The 21,089-nt window shown below is 44.4% G+C and overlaps 1 protein-coding gene across 2 annotated transcripts in view; it reads left to right on the top strand.

The window, feature by feature from the left end:
• CSTF3 (cleavage stimulation factor subunit 3) overlaps positions 1 to 21,089 on the top strand; it is a 640,930-nt gene that overhangs the window by 549,618 nt on the left and 70,223 nt on the right. For both annotated transcript variants that reach the window (XM_086955867.1, XM_086955866.1), the window contains one exon: positions 5,858 to 5,952. In XM_086955867.1, coding sequence (XP_086811993.1) covers positions 5,858 to 5,952 — 95 coding nt within the window. The remainder of the gene's footprint in view (positions 1 to 5,857; positions 5,953 to 21,089) is intronic.

Below are 21,089 nucleotides of genomic sequence, written 5' to 3'. Positions count from 1 at the left end.
CGGTAAAAATCGCAATTTTTACCGAATCGCAAATATTATGCGAATTCCATAGTGCGAATTCACAATTCCCATTGATTCCTATGGGCCAAAAGGCCCATAGGGATCAATGGGAAGGCTTTTACAAATTGCGATTTTCATTTTGAAAATCACAATTTGTTAATGCATTCCAAGGGTGCAGAGGGGGGTCCAAAGGACCCTGCACCCCAGAAATGTAATTTGAAGTGCATGTTTCACACACACGTGTCCTAAGGACATGTGTGTCTGAAACATGAAAGTTTAAAAAATGCATTTTTGAGCTTTTTCAAAACTTTTCGCAAATTACCACGAGGTTCAACCTCGTGCTAATTTGCACCTCCTAATTGCTAATTCGCAATTAGAAAAACAATCATGCATTGCTTTTAAGGATTCGCAAATTTGCGATTCCTTAAAAGCAATCGCATTTTTGGAAATCGCTAAAAATAGCGAATTTCACAAAAATGCATGATGCATCCCAAAAACTTATTTGGGAAGTGCAAACGGCCGATTTTACCGATTCGCACAGTTTGCACTTCCTAAATAGGTTGATGCATGTGGGGGTAGCTCGTTCAAGGCTCTATTTTGGTTTTAAAGTAGCAGCTTTTCATCCACCATTGCTGGTTGCATATCTCCAAATAAGAATGTAAATGTAAATGTATTGGCATTTATATAGCGCAATACTTACCCGTAGGGTCCCAAGGCGCTTCGACCGCTGCGAAACCCTTCCTGGCTTCCCTGAGAGATGGTCCCTTAATGGGTATCTCCAGGGTGAGACCAGGCATCCCCGGCGGTCTGGTGGGGCCGTTGGTGAAGATGAGGCAAGCTAATGCCCAGTTGCCGAGTGTGATCGCTGATCAGAGTGGGCACCGAGGCGAGAGAATTATCGAGTCCGCTGACCCTGGTCCAGAAACCTGCCGCGCCGGGAATCGAACCCTGGTCCCGGGCCGTCCTCTGCTCTCGGGTCTGCCGCCTCTAACCAGTGAGCCACACTACTTCACTTTACTGTTTGTGATAAGGATTTTTTAATATGTTACTTGAAATCAAAAAGATATGACTTCAGGCAAACCATCTTGTATTTAATATTTTAATCTTACCATGTACAAATGATTCTATTTTATGTGAGTCCACGGTTTTCATTGTGAAATTCGTTTTATGCTATTTGTAATGATTTCAAGTAATAATGCAATAAACGGGACTGAAACTGTGTCTCAGAAGTTGCTGGTCATGTTTAAAGGAACTTAAGTTCAGTAATTTAATTTCCTCCGTTTGCAACCCTACTCATGATTTGTACTCTTACTCTCCTCAGCTTCACCAGAAACGTTAGCATTTTTCTGTATCACAAATCCGTATTTCCTTTAATTGCCGCTGTCTGGTTTACATTATGTCCTTCCAGTATGCTGAGATCTGCGAGGTCCAAATGCTAGCCATGTTTTAATTGATAGTAAATACTGGTGTGTACGCACAACAACAACTTGTGACCTTTCTTACTACATGGAGGTATGCTCACATGTCATTGTGGCCAATTAACTACCAAAGATGCAGCTTGTGTATTACTTTTTAGAGATGCGCAAAAAGATATTGGCCCCTAAATCTGTGAGTATGATAGATTTGTGTGTGTATGTTCTCTCCTAAAATGACAGATGTTCACACCAGCAGGCATTTACCAATTTACAATTAGGGTGAAAGTGCAAATAAGCCTTATTTTTTTTTAAAAACATCTCTCAATCTGAAATATAGGGTTTCATGTGAAAAAAATATCAAAATAGCTTCTATTTCCTCCCCATACAATGCCAAGATTTAGGGGTGTATAGTGTTTTTACATCTAATATCCTTACTTTGAGGTAATCGTGGCTCCCGCGATTTAGCTTAAGATGTTTACAGCAAAAGCGTGGATGGCGCCATTGTAATCAAAGTAAATAAAAAGACAAAGGCTTGTGGCCACTTCGGCAATCAAATCATTTGCAATGCAATAGCATTACTGAAGGTTTCGCATTTGGGACCTCATAAGTGTTTAACCATGCAACAGTTGATGTTGTTGCTCCAAGGATATTGTGCTGGATAACTAAACACTTATAACTTCCCAAAGGCAGGACCTATTGGCTATGCCAATGCTTATTCTGATTGGTTTTTGGACTTTAATGTTGCTTTGTTACTTCTCGAATACTTGATTCACACATCGCGTAGGAAGATCGTGCTGCTTTATGCCATTGCTACCAAGGGTAAGGTGAGGTTTTCTAAGTACTAATGTGGTCTCTAAAAGAACCTTTTAAAAAATCTATTAAAGTTTTATTATATACGAATTGGCACATGGCAAGTCAGGAAGAAAGCCCAGAATATGTTGCTTTCCGTACTTCCATGTATGTGAAACTCATCCCTTGCACTGCTGCAGTGTGAATAAAATGTCAATTAGACATTAAACAGGTTGCGCCAATCTATCCACAATCCCTTGTGGCTAGTAAATAGTTCAGCAAAACCACAATGATGTTGTATGCTATGATCTAAGCAGGGAGGGGTTCTTTTCAGCAGTACAAGAAGAAAGCAACACCCCTTATCCTAGCATACCATGCTTATCCATTAAGACTGTTGTAAGTAAATGTCTTCTGTTTTAGCTCCTTTCTGCATGTTTTAAATGAGATGTGTTATCTAGTGTGACTGGAGGGCGGGGGAATTTGTGTCCAGCACCATATCGGTAATATCCTTCTTTTAGGAGCTCATCTTGAAGTAAGACATTTGGTACAAAAATATATAGCTATTTTAAGAAATCCTCGAATTTTTACCTGAAGCCATTAACACAACATTTCAAACTAAATTGCTGTCAATAATGCTCGTAGTACACATTACAGAATTTAAGATCTGATTTCATGCAACTGGGCATATTACCTGATGCTGCTTGTTTACCTATCCTGTGTTTATTGATGCTATTTATAAAACACAGACTTCACAAGAGCAGCAATGTGTTGTAATGTACAAAAGAAGAGAAATTATCCTTAATACAAAAATAGTTCAGTAAAAAAGTACATTTGCTTTAAATCTGTAAGCAACATTGGTGCCTATTTTCGAAGTAAAGCAGCTTTGCATTTTCTAGGTTTAATTTATCTTCACTATAGAGTTGTATCTTATTTTATTTTAAATGGAAGCATGCTGTGCTTAAGCAGTTTAATTGGTGTTAAATACTCATGGAAGGTGATGTTAAACATATTTTTTGTGCATGGTGTTTGCATGATATGCATGGATTCAAGGGAGAAAATATATCAACCAAATTTCTCTGCTACAGTTAGCTTAGTCTTCTTGAGCCTGAGGGAGTCCCTCCCCCCCACCAACCTCACCCCTGTTAACAAGCTCACCGATGTTACTTGAAAAACATCAAGTTACATTTAATCTTAATAAAAGATTGAAACTGCCCTTAAATGTTTCTTTGTCTGTGGGCAAAGTTGGGTTGATCTCATCAAATGCACTAAAACAAGAACCGTTTTCTGAGCTGGAAACAACGTACAAAAGAGCACATTTGGGCTAGCAGTTCAATGCATTTTGGCATTGTAGAACATGCCTGGCTGGAAATATTTCTCAACTTCGAAATAAGAAAGGGACAATGAGCATAATAAAGGTCCAGTACCAGTGCTCCTAATAAGGTATAATAAGTGTATCAACAAAAATAGGGTAAACTACCTAAAGGGTGCCATTTGATAAGTTTATTAAGGGGTCCCTATGGTAGGGTGAAAAAAGGGGATAAAAACTTGGCAGTCGATGCAAAGATAGGAAGCGCGACTGTCTGGTGAATGGAGAATAAACACAATGTGGTTTATGTTTGATTAGGTTGCCATGTTTCACACCCTGGTGGTCCAGATGGATCCGTGGCTTTTTTTCAGGTCCACAGAATGTGGTCTAGACCCCGCTTTAAGTCTGAAAGAATTCTGAGGTGTTAAAATATCTAGCCTATTCTGATGGAACAGCATAAGGTCATGCAACTACCTAAAATGTGCTTACCCTATTATGTAAAATTATACACCCTAGAGAGAGGAAAACAATAAGAGGAAAAAATAATGCTAATGCAAGCGATGAACTAACTCCAGAATAATTAATACTGTGTTTGAGTAAAGGCGCTCACATTAGAAAGTCACCTAAACATATTACAAAGTGAATAATGTGCCTTCATTCGTAAGCATCATTAGTAGTTGTTTATATACAGAGGTGACATCGGTATCCACATAGCATGGTGTCACCTCTGTGAATCTCAGAATGAAAAGATCTTTCATATACGCAGATATGTCATGTTAAGCCTTGTCCGATATGTCAGTATAGGTTGGTTTGTTTTGTCATTGCACAAATGAAAGATCTTCTCATTATGAGATTTACAGAGGTGACACAATGATATGTGGATACCAATGATACCTCTGTTAATGAAAAACTACTAATGATGCTCATGAATGAAAGCACATTATGCACTTTGTAATGATATGTTTAGGTGACTCTCCATTGCGAGCACCCCTACCAGAACACATTATTAATTATTCTGTGATTAATTCATTGCTTTCATTAGTATTATTTTGTCCCCTTATTGTTTCCCTCGCTCTAGGCAGGAAAGAATCAAATTAATCTACCACATAAATTGAAAAGCTGTGATGCTTTTAAACTCACACAAAACTGGGACATGCACTTTAAAGTGTCACTGATCTTGTGGAAAAATGGTTTAGGGTCTAGAAGCCCTTATGTCTGACCCAAAAAATTAAATAAACTTCAAATACATTGCAGATATTGCTGATACTCACATATTGGTAGCTTCAACTGTTTGAAGCGAAGTATCAACCAATTTGAACCAAAGTTCTCCTTCAAAGAGTATAATGACTCTAGTATCCCATGAGAATTAATATCTTAAATAACATATATTTTGATCTTTATAATGTAGCTTAGTATTGTTTTAAATAATTTGAAAATTAATAGGATCACCTGTTAAATAAACAGGTGTTTGAAATGCCAGTCAATATTTATTAGCATGTATTTTCCCTTTTTAATTATTTAGTTAAGCATCCATTGGATGCAAATTCCCATGAGATCTTTGTATAAGGTAGGAGATTAATTATCCTAACTGAAGGGAGAGATTGGATTTATTATATTGAGACCTATGCAGAATGGCAGCTTGCTGATGCTCAAACTTCCTCTCTTTCTCTGTCCTGTTGCTCTCTAGACAAAGTATGTCCTAATGGCACCAAAGACATAAGTTTCAATTTTAAACTTCTATTCAAGACAAAAAAGGCAGTGGATCTGTGAGGTACGATGGGTATCTCTAAAGATCAGGAACCGTTAATAAGCTTGTTAAAAGTTACATTAATAATAGTTTAGGGTTTGATAAATAATTCATTTGAGTGAAATACAGTTCTGTGTAGTATCTTATTTGCAGAGATATTCTGAGTATTGTTAACACAATTAATCTTTTACCGCTGTCAGAAAGTTTCACAACCGGTAAGTCATATAATTGTTTACGCAGCATGTTTGTTACTTTGCTGCACTATAAACGATGCCCTCTTCTTCCTCTTCTCTTTCAAACAGAACAATGAGATATTTAACATCTCTGCAATCAGTTTTTATAACTTCTACAAACTGTTTGAGTTTACCCACATGATAGCAGATCAGTAAAATCGTCCACTAGGCGTCTCACTGTTGCGTACATAATGTTAGATATCGGAAGTTATCTATAGTAATAGTACTCATTATAAGATACAATTAAATGACGTTGAGGTGTGCAACTATTCCTTGTCTCATCCTTAAGTTGGTTTATTTGTCCAAGAATGTTGGCTACTTTGTAATCTATAATATGCTGTAAACATTCTTATTTTGCTCCCAATAGCTCCAGGTTTGCATCCTGTTCCAGGTGGTGTGTTCCCAGTCCCTCCAGCTGCTGTAGTCCTAATGAAGCTGCTCCCCCCTCCTATTTGTTACCAGGTGTGTAAGACATATATAAACCTTTGTGCGTTTTCACTCCTCATGTTGACAGTGGTCTTAACCATCAGTGCCCAGGCGCAGGTGGTGAAAGAATTTGCCTCACAATTAAATATGTCATTTTTTTGCCTAAAATGGGATAAACTCCTACCCAGTTGGTCAAACTGGTCAACAACTCAAACAGTAGAAAAGAGGATTGCTTCCTTCCTGTAGTTCGTGCAAAAAAGAAGTTTGAATGTTAATCTAATAATTTTTATCTAAAGTAAACAAAATTGTTACTTCCACAAGTACCTTACTTCATCTTTGTGACAGCCCGATGCATTGCTGTTTTAGAATATTAGAACCTATTTTTGGCTTATGAACTCATCTTTGCATCCATTTTCTTTTTCATTTTTTCAAACATTTGTTTTTATTAACTGATTGAAAAAAATGGGTCGGGTAAAATCACCACAATTCGTCCATAAAACTGTACCTGTTAAAATCAAATAGGTATACGCAGTCCCATAAGCACTTTTGTCTCACTGACTGTACCTGGGTCAGAAAAAATGCCCACTTTCATTCGTAAGCTGAAGATAATTAATATAATTTAATTCTGTATTACTGGGAAGTAATTGTTATTTCTTTAATCCACCAGTAAATAATGTCCATCATCAACTGATGTTTGTGCTGCCTTTAGTTTGCTTTGTGAGTGATAATGCAGGACGGCAGTTATTAAACAGTAAGAAATGGTAGTTTGAATGAAAGCTATGTCTTACCTTACTATAAATAGTTACTATTGATCAAGTCACTAGATTTGTGTTTTCTTCTGATGTTCCTAATGTACTCATAGGCCCTTGTTCCAGCTAACTTGAAAAAATGGATGTGCTAATTCCGGGTGTGGGGGGTAAGGTGGTATTCAGTGCTGCACCCTGTTTGTTCCCTGTTGACTGGGGAATTGCTACAGAAATGTGTATTTGCTCACCTGATTCCCACTTCAGTTACTCATTTCTGACCTATTTACCATACAGGCATTTCACCAGGTTATGCTGTGTGAACGTCTCCTAGTTATTCCATTATTTAATAGTTGGGTCCTGTCCTCTCCTTCAGAACCTGAAATTCAGACATAGGATCCTCAGCTACAGATAGAGGAGGATATGTGTGATGTGCAACAGCGAAATATGGAATCAGATAGACACATTCACCACAAGAAGATGTGGAGCTATGCCCATGTAGATGATCTCATTAAGATGATATTTCCCTTTATCATAGTTGTTAAAAGGGCAGGGGATACATAGGGTGTACAGCTACACCCTGCATCCTCTACTGTGTTACATAGTGCATTACAACTGTTGAGCTAAGTATTTAGATGAAGCTGCCTCTTGCAAAGCTTCTACACCCAGTGAGAAGAAACACAGACCCCCTCTGCATGACCTGTTATTCTTAAAGGCCCATGTAAACTTGACTCATTGTTAGTACAACCATGAAAAGAGCTGGTAATATGGCTACCCCTGGATATTGATCCCCAGCTCTGATTTTACCTACATTCAACCCACACCTTTTTGAGTGCCCCCCAGTCTCCATTGATTAACTTCCCAGTGTTGATCCTAAAACCTGAATACTGGGATTGTAAGTTATTTATCTACCTGTAAAATTGCGTTATTGTTTTCCTTCCCTAGGATAATATTGAACGGTTTGAAAAAAAATGCACTAAGTTTCCACTTTTTATACAGAAAGACTGTGATATTGGAAAACGTACTTTACTGCAACAAAGTAACTTTGGTTCTAAGTAATAAACATAAAAAAAGTAATGTTCGAGGCATGTGAGCTACAGATCGTACACTATGCATTAGATTGCCACCTGGTGTTGGGCTCGGATGTTTGCAGGTTGTTGTCATCTTGGAGAAGTCTTTGTGGTCACGATATAGGTGACTTCCCCTTGGACAAAACTGTGCATGGGCATCGGCTCCATCCTTAGATTGGTTTTTTCCGCCACTGGGTTCGGATGAAAGTTTCTCAGCTCCGGCTAGAAAAACTTTTTCAGCAACTTCAAAGCGCAAAAACTTCCTACAACTAATTTCGACATCGAATATACAACTTTCGACGCCATCGACTCTATTCCGGTTCATCGACGAGGGCTGCTGGGCCTATCGACGCCGTGCGGCCTACACCACATGGAAAGAACTCCGTTCAAGAAATGCCCGGTATGCCGAGCAAAATTTCGGCATAGCGATTATCACGAGATCTGCATCCTCTGTCTATTGCCGAATCACGATGAGTCGACCTGCACAGCTTGTGCATCCTTCTGATAGAAAAAGACCATCCGGGATCGGAGGGCTCGTCGACACGAGATGAGGAGATCAGCCCCAGCACAGGAGAATATCTTCGACGACGAGGTTCCGCTCGTTCCAGAAGAGGATTCGCCTGATCTCCAGATCATATCAGAGGCGGAGTACTCAGATGACTCGATTCCATCACGTCAACCCATGAGTACTTCTGCCCCTGCACCACATGCAATGCCCAAGCCAAAGGCGAAGGTCAGCACTCTGCCCAAGGGGCCCAGTCGAGACCAAGTACTTCATCCTAAAGCCCAGCCTTCGAGCTCGGCTCCGAGGAAAACAACTACGCCTTCAGGTGCTGCGGCACCGAGCAAACCACACGTGCCGATTCCACCGCCTCCATCCGCACCGAAGCCCAAAGATCCTTCGACTCCGAGGCCAAAAGACCCTTTGGCACCGAAAGCAAAAGATCCTTCGGCACCGAAGACTAAAGAGGTACAGGCACCGAAAGAAGCTCCGGCTCCGAAGCCGTCTACTTCCAAAACTAGAGAGGGAAAGCCAGCGTCCGACGCCACAAAGTCGACGAGGCCAGTTTCCACTCCGAAGACTCACGCTTCGGTGCCAACACCCAGAAAGCCTGATTCCTAGGTTCCTAAGTCCTCGGACACGCCTGCCAAGCCGAAAACAACACCTTCGTCACCGAGAACTTTGCCACAGGCCGCTGTAACACCTCCCAAGGCAAAACGCCAAAAACAACCTCTGTCGGAACCGAAAAAGTCGACGCCGAAGAAGGTTGTAGAGGAAGAACAACTATTTAGACCAGATCCTAAACAAAAGAAGATCTACATAAACCCAAAGACTGTACATGTAGGTGCTATACCTCATAAAAAGAGACTAGCAGAAACACCACCTCCAGCTGTGGTTCCTGCCAAAAAGGACTGTGCAACATCTCCTATGCACCCTCCCTCTCCTGTATCTCCTTCCTCTCCTGTCCCTCCTTACATATCACCTCAAATCTCTCCTGTCCCCTCTCCTGCATCGTCACATTCACCACAAATTGACGAGGAGTATGACTTAGGTGGTGGGGAGGATCCACATGCAGACCCAAATACATATCCTTTAGATGAGGATATCTATACTTTTCCACCACATAATGTGCCTGATGTCCCTGATCCACAGTTATACCCGTCAAAGCCTTTTCCTCCAGAAGACAGCATTGGTTTTATTCACCTCTTACACAGAGCTGCTGTCTACCACAATGTCAGAATGCATTCTGATGACATTGAAGAGGATTTTCTGTTAGATACATTTGAGCCATCACACAGATCTACTTAAATTCTTCCCATGATCAAAGGAGTCCTTAAGCATGCTCCAGAAATATTCAAAGATCCTGTACGCACTAGGGTAATAAATCCAAGAATAGAAAAGAAATATAGGCCTGCACCCACTGATCCAACATATATTAAAGGACATCCTCCATTAGACTCTTTAGTGGTGTCCAATGCGAGAAAACAAGCAAATTCACAGACTTCTGGTGAAACGCCCCCACCTGACAAGGAATCCAAAGCTATTGATGAGTCAGGTAAAAGAGTAGCTGCACAAGCTACAAATATATGGCGCATTGCAAATACACAAGCCCTTCTCTCGCGTTATGACAGGGCTCATTACGACTAATTAGAGACACTACTTCAACACCTTCCTGATCAATATAAAGATCAGGCAACAGAGCTCATACAAGATGGCAAATTATTTCAAATGCCTCAATAAAATGTGCACTAGATGTCGCAGACACAGCTGCTAGAGCTGTAAATACTAGTGTCATACTCAGAAGACATCCGTGGTTGCGCATTTCAGGGTTCAAACAAGAGGTGCAAACCATAATTTTGAACCAGCCTTTTAATCAAAACCAATTATTTGGCCCAGAAGTAGACACTACACTGGCACTGGAGAAAATGAAAAAAGACACAGACACTGCAAAGTCAATGGGAGCTCTACAGTCCACACAAAATAGAGGTTCTTTTCGTCGCTCCTTTTATAGCGGATGCTCCAAACAAACTGGAGCAGATACAACAACATCTTTCAAGACGCAAACACAAACATCCTCTAACAAAGGGTATTTTAAAGGAGGATACAGGGGCAATAATAACAAGAGAAGAGGTTGCGGTAACAACAGCAATCGCTCCTCCTCCTCCACAACTAAACAGTGACTTTCCTCTGCTCCCCCAACAGCATTCCACTCCTGTGGGGGGCAGATTAACACAGTTTCTGCCTGTCTGGAACTCCATCACAACAGACAGGTGGGTGAGACAGATTATCCAACATGGCTACTGCCTAGAACTTACAGCAACCCCCCCCCCCCCCCAAATATACCACAGAGGCAGCGTTCTATGTCTACAGATCACCTGACTCTGCTTCAACAAGAAGTTCTAGCACTTCTACAAAAAGATGCTATTCAACTAGTCCCAGTAGAGGAACAAGGAACAGGGGTTTACTCGCTGTATTGTCTAATTCCCAAAAAGGACGGGACACTGAGACCAATTCTCGACCTCAGGCCCCTCAACCATTACATACAATCAGATCATTTTCATAAGATCACTCTGCAACAAGTGCTCCCACTACTGTAACAAGGCGATTTCCTTTAAACACTAGACCTGAGGGACGCCTATTTTCACATCCCAATACATCCTGCTCACAGGAAGTACCTACGGTTTGTAATTCAAGGACAACACTATCAGTTCAAAGTCCTTCCGTTTGGTGTCACAACAGCACCACGGGTGTTCACAAAGTGCTTAGCAGTAGTAGCAGCAAATCTCAGAAGACAACAGATACAGGTCTTCCCTCAACTGTTGCACAACTTAGGGTTTACGATCAACTACACAAAGTCGCACCTAGAGCCTTCGAGCGTGCATCAGTATCAAGGAGCTACCATAAACACATCTACAGCTCTAGCATATCCCAGTCCAGCCAGAATACAGAGCATTCAAGTCTTAGTCTCCAATTTTCAACACCAACAGTCTCTCAGAGCAAGAGTGTTCATGAGATTATTAGGCATGATAGCATCTTGCATCTTCATAGTACCACATGCAAGACTACAAATGCGTCCATTACAAGAATGTCTGGCACAACAGTGGAATCAGGCTCAGGGTCAGCTCACAGACCTGGTGTTGGTAGACAGCCGTACGCATCGCTCTCTGCAATGGTGGGGTCCGCACCAAGAATCTTTACAAAGGTACTAGCTCCTGTGGCAGCTTTTCTAAGGAGGCAGTCTTTAGAAGTCTTCCCATACCTGGACGATTGGCTAGTAAAGGCTCCTTCATTCCAAGAAGCTTCCAAAGCGGTCACAAGCTGCAGTCAACTTTTCCAGCAGCAGGGTCTTCAGCTCAACAGGGAGAAATCAATCCTGCGGCCATCCAAAAGGACAACGTTTTTAGGTGCAATCCTGGATACATATTGTTGCAAGGCTTTTCCGTCAGAAGAACGCCAAAGCAAGCTTATACTGTCAGCTCGCCTCCTGCAAACAAGGAAATCTGTCGGTCCGTCAGTACAAATCCCTTCTCTGCATACCATTGATTCCGCACTGCAGGCTTCGGATGCGTCCACTGCAGGAGCAACTAGACATGCAATGACGTCAGGCGACAGGCTCCTTCGACGACAAAATCGTGGTAACACCAGTGATGAAGAAAGCAAGCAGCTGGTGGTTGGTAAAAGAAAACATCTCAGTGGGCTTGACATTCCAGCTTCCTCCATCTCCCATGGTGCTGACAACAGATGCCTCCATGGAGGGTTGGGGAGCGGTTCTTCAAGAGCTGAAAGTCAGTGGTCATTGGAGCGCAATCCAATGCAGATTCCACTTCAATCTGCTAGAACTTATGGCTATTCGTCTAGCCTTGCAGGCTTTCCTTCCAAGGATCCAGAACCGTACAGTTCTGGTTCGTACGGACAACACCACCATGCACTACATAAACAAGCAGGGCAGGACAGGATCCTGTACCCTTTCGAAGGAAGCTCAGAAAATTTGGAACTGGGTGATCCAACACAAGATCATTCTATCAGCGGAACATCTCGCGGGGACACTCAATTCCACAACGGATGCTTTAAGTCGCCACAGATCAATCAGCCACGAGTGGGAATTGGATCAGACCATTCTCGAGGAAATATTTTCCCGTTGGGGGACCCCAACCATCGATCTTTTTGCGACACCGCACAACGCCAAATGCCAGTGTTACGCAAGCAGGGATCACCATCAAGGATCCTTAGGGAATGCACTTTTGATAGCTTGGTACGACGCATTTGTCTACGCCTTTCCACCAATTCCACTAATCCCGAGACGGATCAGAAAGCTCAAAGCGGAACCGTGCAGGATGATTCTGATTGCACCGGCGTGGCCCCGGCAATTCTGGTACACAGAACAACTTCTTCTCTCCCAAGACCACCCGATTCTTCTGCGGCCTGTTCAGTCGCTATTGACCATGGCTCACGGACAAGTACTGCATCCGGATCTGAACTCACTCCAGTTGACAGCGTGGCTCCTGAGTACAGAGAGTTCCAGGATTTAAATCTCCCAGGGTAATATAGAGACATTCTGGCTCAGGCCCGTGCGCCAAGTACAAATAAGACTTACGGGCAAAGTGGAAAAGGTTCTGCCTTTGGTGTCGGAGACAAGATATACACCCATACACTTTGGCACCGCACCAAATTTTGCCTTACATCCTGTCTCTGGCCAAGTCTGGATTGGCTCATTCTTCCGTGAAGGTTCATCTGGCGGCCATTTCCAGATTTAGACGCACGTCATCAGGTCCTTCCCTTTGGTCTACAAGAATTGGTAAACAATTTCTGAAGGGCTTGTGCAGAGTTTTTCCTCCAGTCCGGCCTCCACCACCGGCCTGGCACCTTCGTTTGGTTCTATCACACCGGATGAAAGCTCCGTTTGAGCCTATTCACAGGGCGGATATGAAGTTTGTTTCATGGAAACTTGCTCTTCTCTTAACTTTTACATCGGCTAGAAGAGTTAGTGAGCTTCAGGCATTCACGATTGTAGAACCTTTCCTGCAATTCAAAATTGATGTTCTCATCCTGCAGACAAATCCGAAATTTATTCCAAAAGTCCCATCAGAGTTCCATCTGAATGAGCCTGTGATCTTAAAGTCCTTCCCACGGCCCTCTACGCCAGCAGAGAGGGCGTTACATTCTATAGACGTTCATAGATGTCTAAAATTTTACTTGGAGCGGACGAAGCAATTCAGGAAATCTTCCCAGCTATTTGTCTCTTACAGTGCTCCGCGGAATGGATGTCCAATTTCAAAACCCTGTATTTCGCGCTGGATATCGAATACAATCCAGTTTTGCCATCGAGAGGCAGGCTAGCAACTTGAACGAACAGTTCGTGCCCATTCTACAAGATCGATGGCTTCATCTGTGGCTCTATTCTCAGGAGTCCCAATCAAGGACATCTGTAGAGCGGCGACGTGGAGTAGTATCCACACCTTCACTCGGCACTACTGCTTGGATTCTTCTGTGAGAGAGGATGCAGCAGTGGGTCAAGCAGTCTTGAGGAACCTTTTTCAATGAGACAGTGAGCTTTCCTTACTATCCCGCCTTCCTGTATTGCATATTTTGTATCACTTGTGTTTGTTTCTACTTGGTGATATCTGTTTCCATATATATTGTATATCTATATAGGTATATCTGTTTTTCTTATCAAAATAATGTTTGTGTTGCAGATATACAGGTGACAAAATATACCTTATGTTTACTGCTAGCTACTCTGATACAAAGCATGGGAATCTATGAAAGTTCCAATACTGGGGCAAGAAAACAAGTTACTTACCTGTAACTTTGGTTCCCCAGTATTGGTAACTTTCATAGATTCCCATGCGCCCACCCTCCTCCCCTGGGAAAGCTCAGCCTTATTGTACAAAGATTGTTGCTGTTCCACAATGGCTACGAAAATCGGAGACTCTGAGGCTCTCTCAGGAAGGTTCTATGTGGTGAGGCTGCTCTGATTGGTTATTGCAAGAATTTTGTCTCTTTTACCAAAAGAGGTGGATAAGCTACAAAATGAGATGAGGCCTAGGCCTTTTTTTCACTTTTGTGCTTACTACTATGGTATTTTTTATTTACAGAGGCTCCCATTCCGACGACGGGGAATGATACAAAGCATGGGAATTTATGAAAGGTACCAATACTGGGGAACCAAAGTTACAGGTAAGTAACTTGTTTTCTTCCTATAAAAATTCCCATTGCAAGGTGTCAAAGGCTTTTTCATTATCAAAGAAGATCACTGAGGCCGGTATCTCCAGGCCTGCAACGAAATGTAGTACGTGCGCAAGTCTACGAAGATTCATGTGTGTGCCCTGACCAGGCATGAATCTGCACTGGTCATCATGCACTAGTTGGGTTACTATTCTGTTCAGCCTAGATGCCAGACTTTGGCCAGATTTTTGGTGTCCACTCCCATCATGGAAAGGGATTGATTGAAGTTCAGTGGGGTCCTTGCTCGGTTGAGCAACATTACTATTTGGGCTTCTCTCATGGACTACGGGAGTAACCCCTTCTGCTTTGCCTCGTGCAGAGTCTCTAATAGTCTTGGGAGCAGCTATTTCTGCAAACGCCCGGTAGTATTCTAATGGGAGGCCATCAGGCCTAGGGGCCTTACCTCCTGCAATGTCTTGCACTGCCTCTTGGAGGTTTTCCAGGGTGCTCTTTGCCCCCAGTGTCTCGCCCTGCTCATCAGTGGCAGGGGCATTTCGTCCAGGAACTGCGCGGTGGCCGTCTCTTCGGCCAACCGAAGAGACGGCCAGATTAGCACGTAACTGCAAGTTTATGGAAGAGAGAGAGAGAGAGAGAGTGAGTGTGTGTGTGTGTGTGTGTGTGTCTGTCTGTCTGTCACCCCTGACCCTTCCACCTGGCTAATTGATAGTATAGTGGGCACTCCTTCTTGAGAAGCCACGCTAACAGCTTCCCAGTTTTGGCCCCTTCTCTATGTAGGGGCTGTCTGTATTCTCGCTTTACCGGGCAATCTAGCCTGTCTCATATTTCTCTTACTCTACGGCAAGCCCCCAGACATTCCTCCTCCGCTATTCCAGAGTCAGGCCTTGCACTCTGTAGGGCATTCAAGTCATTCTCAGCCGCTTCAAGGTCCACCTCAAGTCGCTGCCTTAGATAAACATTCTCCCTGCAGCACCCCTTTTAATGCGACCCACTCCGTGCCCCAGGAATTTGTAGACAGTCAGTTACTGTTGAGGAAATTAGTAATTGAAATACTGAGCTCTGTTCGGAATATCTCGTCCTTCAGTGCTTAAGGCTGGAGATGCCATAGCGGGACCGCGGGCCTACCGCTCCTAGCATCCCACTGGAGTATCACTGGGGCATGATCCGACTGGAATCTCCAGAATATACGTATGCTTTTAGCATGCTCGGCCGCCTCCCCAGAAAGCAAAAACCGATTAAGGCGGCTGTAGACCGCATGGGTCGGAGCAAAATACGTGTTTTCATGCTTCCTCTGGTGAACGCTCCTCCACAAGTCCATTCATCCCATCATCCCAGCAGCCTGCACACAATTAAAATCATTGGCCTACACAAGAGGTATGCCTGCATGGGACACCACTAATTCTTCTAGGCCATGGTAAAAAGCGCCTTCATCTATGTTTGGGGTATATATATTCAGAAAGCAAACTTCTGCACCGTCTAGCACTCCTTGAACCAGTATGTACATCCCCTCTGTCTGCTGTATAGCTCAGAACGCAAAATTGAGTTAGTGAGGCTATTCATATTACCACCCCCCGGGTGTAGTTTGAGTATGTTGCATAGTACATCTGGCTTCTCCACTTCCTGTGTAGTTTTTGGGCCTCATTATCAGTTACATTTGTTTCCTGCAGCATGGCTATGTGGGTCTGCTGCCTACGGAGATATGTTTGTGTCCTATACCTTTTAACAAATGTGTTGAGCCCCTGTACATTCCAAGTGACAATATTAAAACAATCCATCTCTAAACTATGGGGTTAAACTGGAACTGTCACGGCCTCCCCACCAGAGCTGTTGTCACATTAAAAACAAATAACTGAACTGTGACCCACCTAGTAAACACATAGGAAACCAACCTGCCTTCCCAATCTGGACCTAGCTAACTAAACATATCATTTTAGTTAGAGGGGGAAGCACCCAGTGTGCCTGCTCTACCACAAAGCAGGAGGAGAGGGGCATTGAAGGGAAAGTCATCCTAATCCATTTTTACAGGAACAATTCAGGCTCGGAGCCCTCCGCACCCTCCTGGAAGCCTACAAAGCGAAGGTTACATCTGGGGGGGCGTCTCTTGGCATCCTCAGATCTATGCACCAGCATGGACGTTTTCGCAGATAATTCCATTAAGGCAGCCTTCAGGGAGGAGACATCCATCACCAGTGTTTCACCTTTTCATCTGTTGCAAGGGATAGCTCTGCAACCGTAGCAGGCCCACGTCTAATGAAACTGCCTGGACAAGCTGGCTGGAGGCCTCTATTGCAGCCAGAATCTGGGCACCAAGGGCTCACCCACTGACCCCATCGTGACAGGCACGGATGCGTCCGTAGGCTCAGAACATGCAACAGTACCCTGGGCCATAAATTGGTCCATTTTAGTTCGTTGGACCCATCTTTGGGGGCCTATCTTTCCCCATGCCAGCTGTCCTCTATTGCTGAGATGTGGGCCCAGGTCCACTCGGAGCAAGCCCCTCTCCACCTCCCAGACTCACCCTCAGGTAGCTCTTGTTGGAGAGGAGAACCATAATTTCATAGGGCCGCGGGGCTCTGACCCAGTCCGCCCTGACACATCCAACCAGCGGACGCGGCATCACAGGCCCCGTGACCTCCAACAGCCCCACAGGGCAGCCGCGGGCGAGGGGCAGTAGCAGGGGCCACGGTCTCTGCACGCAGTCCAGGGGGCACCGCTCCGCTCCCTTTATTCAAACCTGTGGGAGGTTTCCGGTGCAGATGGGCCCCCGGTACCTCTGGATTCTCCAGCTGTGTAACTGTCGGTGGGTCCGGCCCACAGAGGGCTCAGACCTCAATCCACTATCAGCAAAGTCCCAAACGACACAGCTGTGTAGGGGGCCACGGGCCAGGACGCGCGCAGTTGGCAACCCCCCGCGAAGATTAGGTAATGTCCTTGGGGACATGAGTAGCAGGGCCTCCTGTCCCACTCCGGATCTTCACCTCATCTGAGGACCTTCACTCTTCAGGCCAGGCTGTCTGTCGGCCGCGACGTTGCTGCGTCACCCTCTCCCGGGTTCCTTGATCCGTGGCCTGCTCACCGCCACGGCGACTCCCAGAAGGCCCAGCCGATCATACCGGCACCCTCAGGGTCCCGCTCCAGTCAGCTCCGCCCTGGAGCTCCTCCATTAGACCTCAGCATCCCAAAACCGGGCCTGCCGCTGGCATCCCAAAACCAGGCCTGCCCCTGCAGCCCCGACAGCACCGACCTGCCGGGTGGCCCATAACGCAGAGGTCCTCCGGGCACGAGGAAGGCTCCCAGGCCTACGCCACAGCCATAATCAATCTGTCGCTGTGGGCCGCTCACACATCCCTCTGATCCGCCACAGGCCACTGCTGTGTCCCTCGATTGTCCAAGAGCTCCGCCGTCACAGTCAGCCAGGGCTCCAGTCACGGACAGCCGGCCCGCAGGCCCCAACACCAGCATCCACCGCTACAGGCCTCCACGGATGTCCACCTAGGGGTCGCCTTGCTCCAGGTCGATCCCCAGATGTATAGAATTCTGGATAAGGGCACCCTGCGTTTCGATGGCAGGATAACCGCAGGATATTAGGCGGGCCTGCAACGGAGCACTTTATAAAGCCTCCGCAGCAACCACCCTCTTGGCCACACCCCTATATTTACCATTTTTACCTCCTAGGCAGCCATAACTGCTACCTCCTCCTCCAACACCAAGGGGATCAATCCATGGAGAAGATATGGATGATGTTTATTCTAATAGTTCCACATAGTCTGATATAGGAGGAGAGCTACCACCAGACTGTGATGGAAGAGACGATAATTGGCGAGAATTTATTGCCCCAAGTGCAATTGACAGCCCAATACCACAGAATGCTATAATTGATATCTTTAAATTTCATTAATTGATTGAAATAGTACACAAAAATTCAACCTACCAATGACCTCTGTAGATCAACCATGCTTTCTTTGACTTTAAAGAGCACCTTCAGAAAAACATTGTCTGTTCGAATTCATGATTATATCTGGTCAGAAGGTCTGAAATTAATGAAGAGGCCTGCTTCTGTTCCAGCTATGATACCTTGTCCGGAGAAGAAATGCAAGGCCCCGGATTCAGCTCCAGCTTTCCTTCCTGGTCATACTAGACTGGATTCAGTAGTTGCTTCAGCAGCTCAGAGAACAACCAAAACTAAGAACAGAAAATTTCCTCTACAGCAGCAACCTCGATTAAGACATCCTTTGCCCTGGCAGTTGTAGGTCGTTATTATTATGACATTGCTCCATTATTAGAACGTATTCCTGAGGATAACAGCGAGAGCTATCCTAAAGAAAGTAGAACTAACATCTTCTTTCATTATTTACGCAGCTATGGATGCTTGAAATGCAGGATTTTGCCAGTTGGCAGGAGGTATTGTACTAAGGAGACAAGGCTGGTTAAAATCCACATCCTTCTATACTGATGTCCAATCTAAAACCTTAGACATGCCTTTAGATGGGCTAACTCTTTTTGGTAAACATGTTGATGAAGCTTTGCAATGCCTTAAAACTGACACAGCAAAGGTTTTAGAACTGTTGCAGTATCGCTCATTTAAATGGCGACTTTTCATGGCTCGCGACGATCACAAAAGTTCAGAGCAGAATTCAGCCGAAATGAAGGTCAGGGACAAACTTATTATAGTCAAACACAGTCTGAATACAGTCAAGGATTCTCCTTCAGTCGTAACCAAAGTCCGATGTACAGGAGGTCTTCAGGAAGGAAGAGAGGGTCCATTTCAAGCACATACCAATGACAATCAGCAAAGAGCTTGACTTCCAGCTCGCATCCGCTTTTCCGTCTGGTCCCTCGATGCTGGGGGAAGGGAGGTGGTAGAATTTGCTGTTTTTGATTTGCATGGAAGAACAGAACATCAGAAAAATGGTTGATACAAATTGTCCTATCTGGCCATACATTGGAGTTCATTCAGGGTCCCTCAGTTTGTCCACCAAGAAAGAAGCATCAACTTTATTTGAAGGAGCTCCAATTAGAAATTCTCATGCTTCTCTTCAAAGGAACCACGGATATTGTCCTCAAATCAAAAAGTAATCAAGGTTTTTATTCCAGAAAGAAAACATGCCATTTGAGACCAATACTGGAGAGAGCTGAACAAGTTTTTAAAGAAACAGTAATTTCAGATTCTTACTTTGCAAGAAGTCCTCCTGATGTAGGAAGTAGATTTTTGTTACCTCCTTGAACATTTGGGATGAATACTTCTACATATCAATTCATGAAACATTGAAAGTAATGTCTTCGATGTTCCGTAGTGGGTTGGTGCTACCTATTCAAGGTGCTCCCTTTTGGACTCAAATCTCTGCTGAGAATATTCACTAAATGTCTCGCTCCAGTTGCTGCTTTTCTCAAGAGAAAAGGTCACCAGGTGTTGCCATACCTCGGATGATTGGTTAGTCAAAGTTCCATCCAGGGAAAGAATGCTTCCGCATATGCTTGCTTTCCAGAAATTAGGTCTCACTTTGATCCAACATCTGCAAGCAATCCTCGACGCTCAGTTGTGAAAAACCATTCAATCGGGAGAAAGAGTGAACATCCATGTTCTTCATAGCCATGCAAGGAGGAACACAGTCTAAGATCCTTTCAGAAGAAGCTCAGCTGCTGTGAAACTGGGCCATTTCACACAGGATAGACAATGCAGTGAAACAACTGCGAGCTTGCCAGGACGATCAGGCAAATGTACTCAAACAGGTGGATGGTTAAAGAAAGTGCCCACTTTTCGCTAAATTGATGATGTTTTTTGACTGAGTGTGCCCTGGGCTCCTGCTAATCAGGTACCCAGGGCCTATGTTCCTTCCCTAAAATTGCATTGACGCCTAAACACAATTGGCATCTCTGGCCACATGTCAGCCCCAGGTAAATTGTACCCAGGGCACTGTGACCAGAGAAGGCATCTTAGGGATGCCACCCTTAGAGGTCCTGTACCCTGACACTGCCTCTGCAGGCTGCATGTCTTGGTGCAGAAAAAAATTAAGAGTCAACACGACACACATCCCTGTGTGCCATGCCCACAAACCACTACCTAGGCATATATCAGTCACCCCTCTAGCTGGGTGCCCTATGCCAGTGGTCAGGGTACAAGTGCATGAGCACGTACCCCTACAGTGCCCAAGTCCATTCCTGGGCACTGTAAGTGCAGTGCTGCCATTAAGAATATATGGTGTTGAGAGTTTGTCATTACGAATTCCACAACACCATAATGGCTACACTGAAGACTGAAGTTTGGTATCAAACTTCTCAGCACATTAAACCCACACTGATGCCAGTGTGGGATTTGATGTAAAATGCATTACAGAGGACATCTTAGAGATGCCCCCTGAAACTTGACGAACTTCTAGTGACCTGACTGAGTGGCTGCTCAGGCTGGCACCAACAGACATGTTTCTGGGTCCCTGGTCGAGAGCCTGCTGCACTCTGGGGCCTGAAACAATGCACATCCTGGGACGAGCTGCCAAGCCTCCTCCCCAAGGACTGGCAGGGTTCAAAAGAGGAAGCTTCCAAGGCATGCCGGCTTTGTAAGCCTCCCTGGACCATTTTCCGCTTTCAGCAACTGGTCCCCACTGGTTCTACCCCCTACTTTGGGTGGGAAAAAGGGCGGCAAAAACAAGTGAGGGAAAGAGGTGTGCTCACCTCCAC

This window comes from Lissotriton vulgaris, chromosome 2_1, assembly GCF_964263255.1.
Source record: "Lissotriton vulgaris chromosome 2_1, aLisVul1.2, whole genome shotgun sequence".
Taxonomy (NCBI): domain Eukaryota; kingdom Metazoa; phylum Chordata; class Amphibia; order Caudata; family Salamandridae; genus Lissotriton; species Lissotriton vulgaris.
The sequence above is the reverse complement of the archived record's forward strand: the minus strand, read 5'-3'. Positions and strand labels throughout refer to the sequence as shown.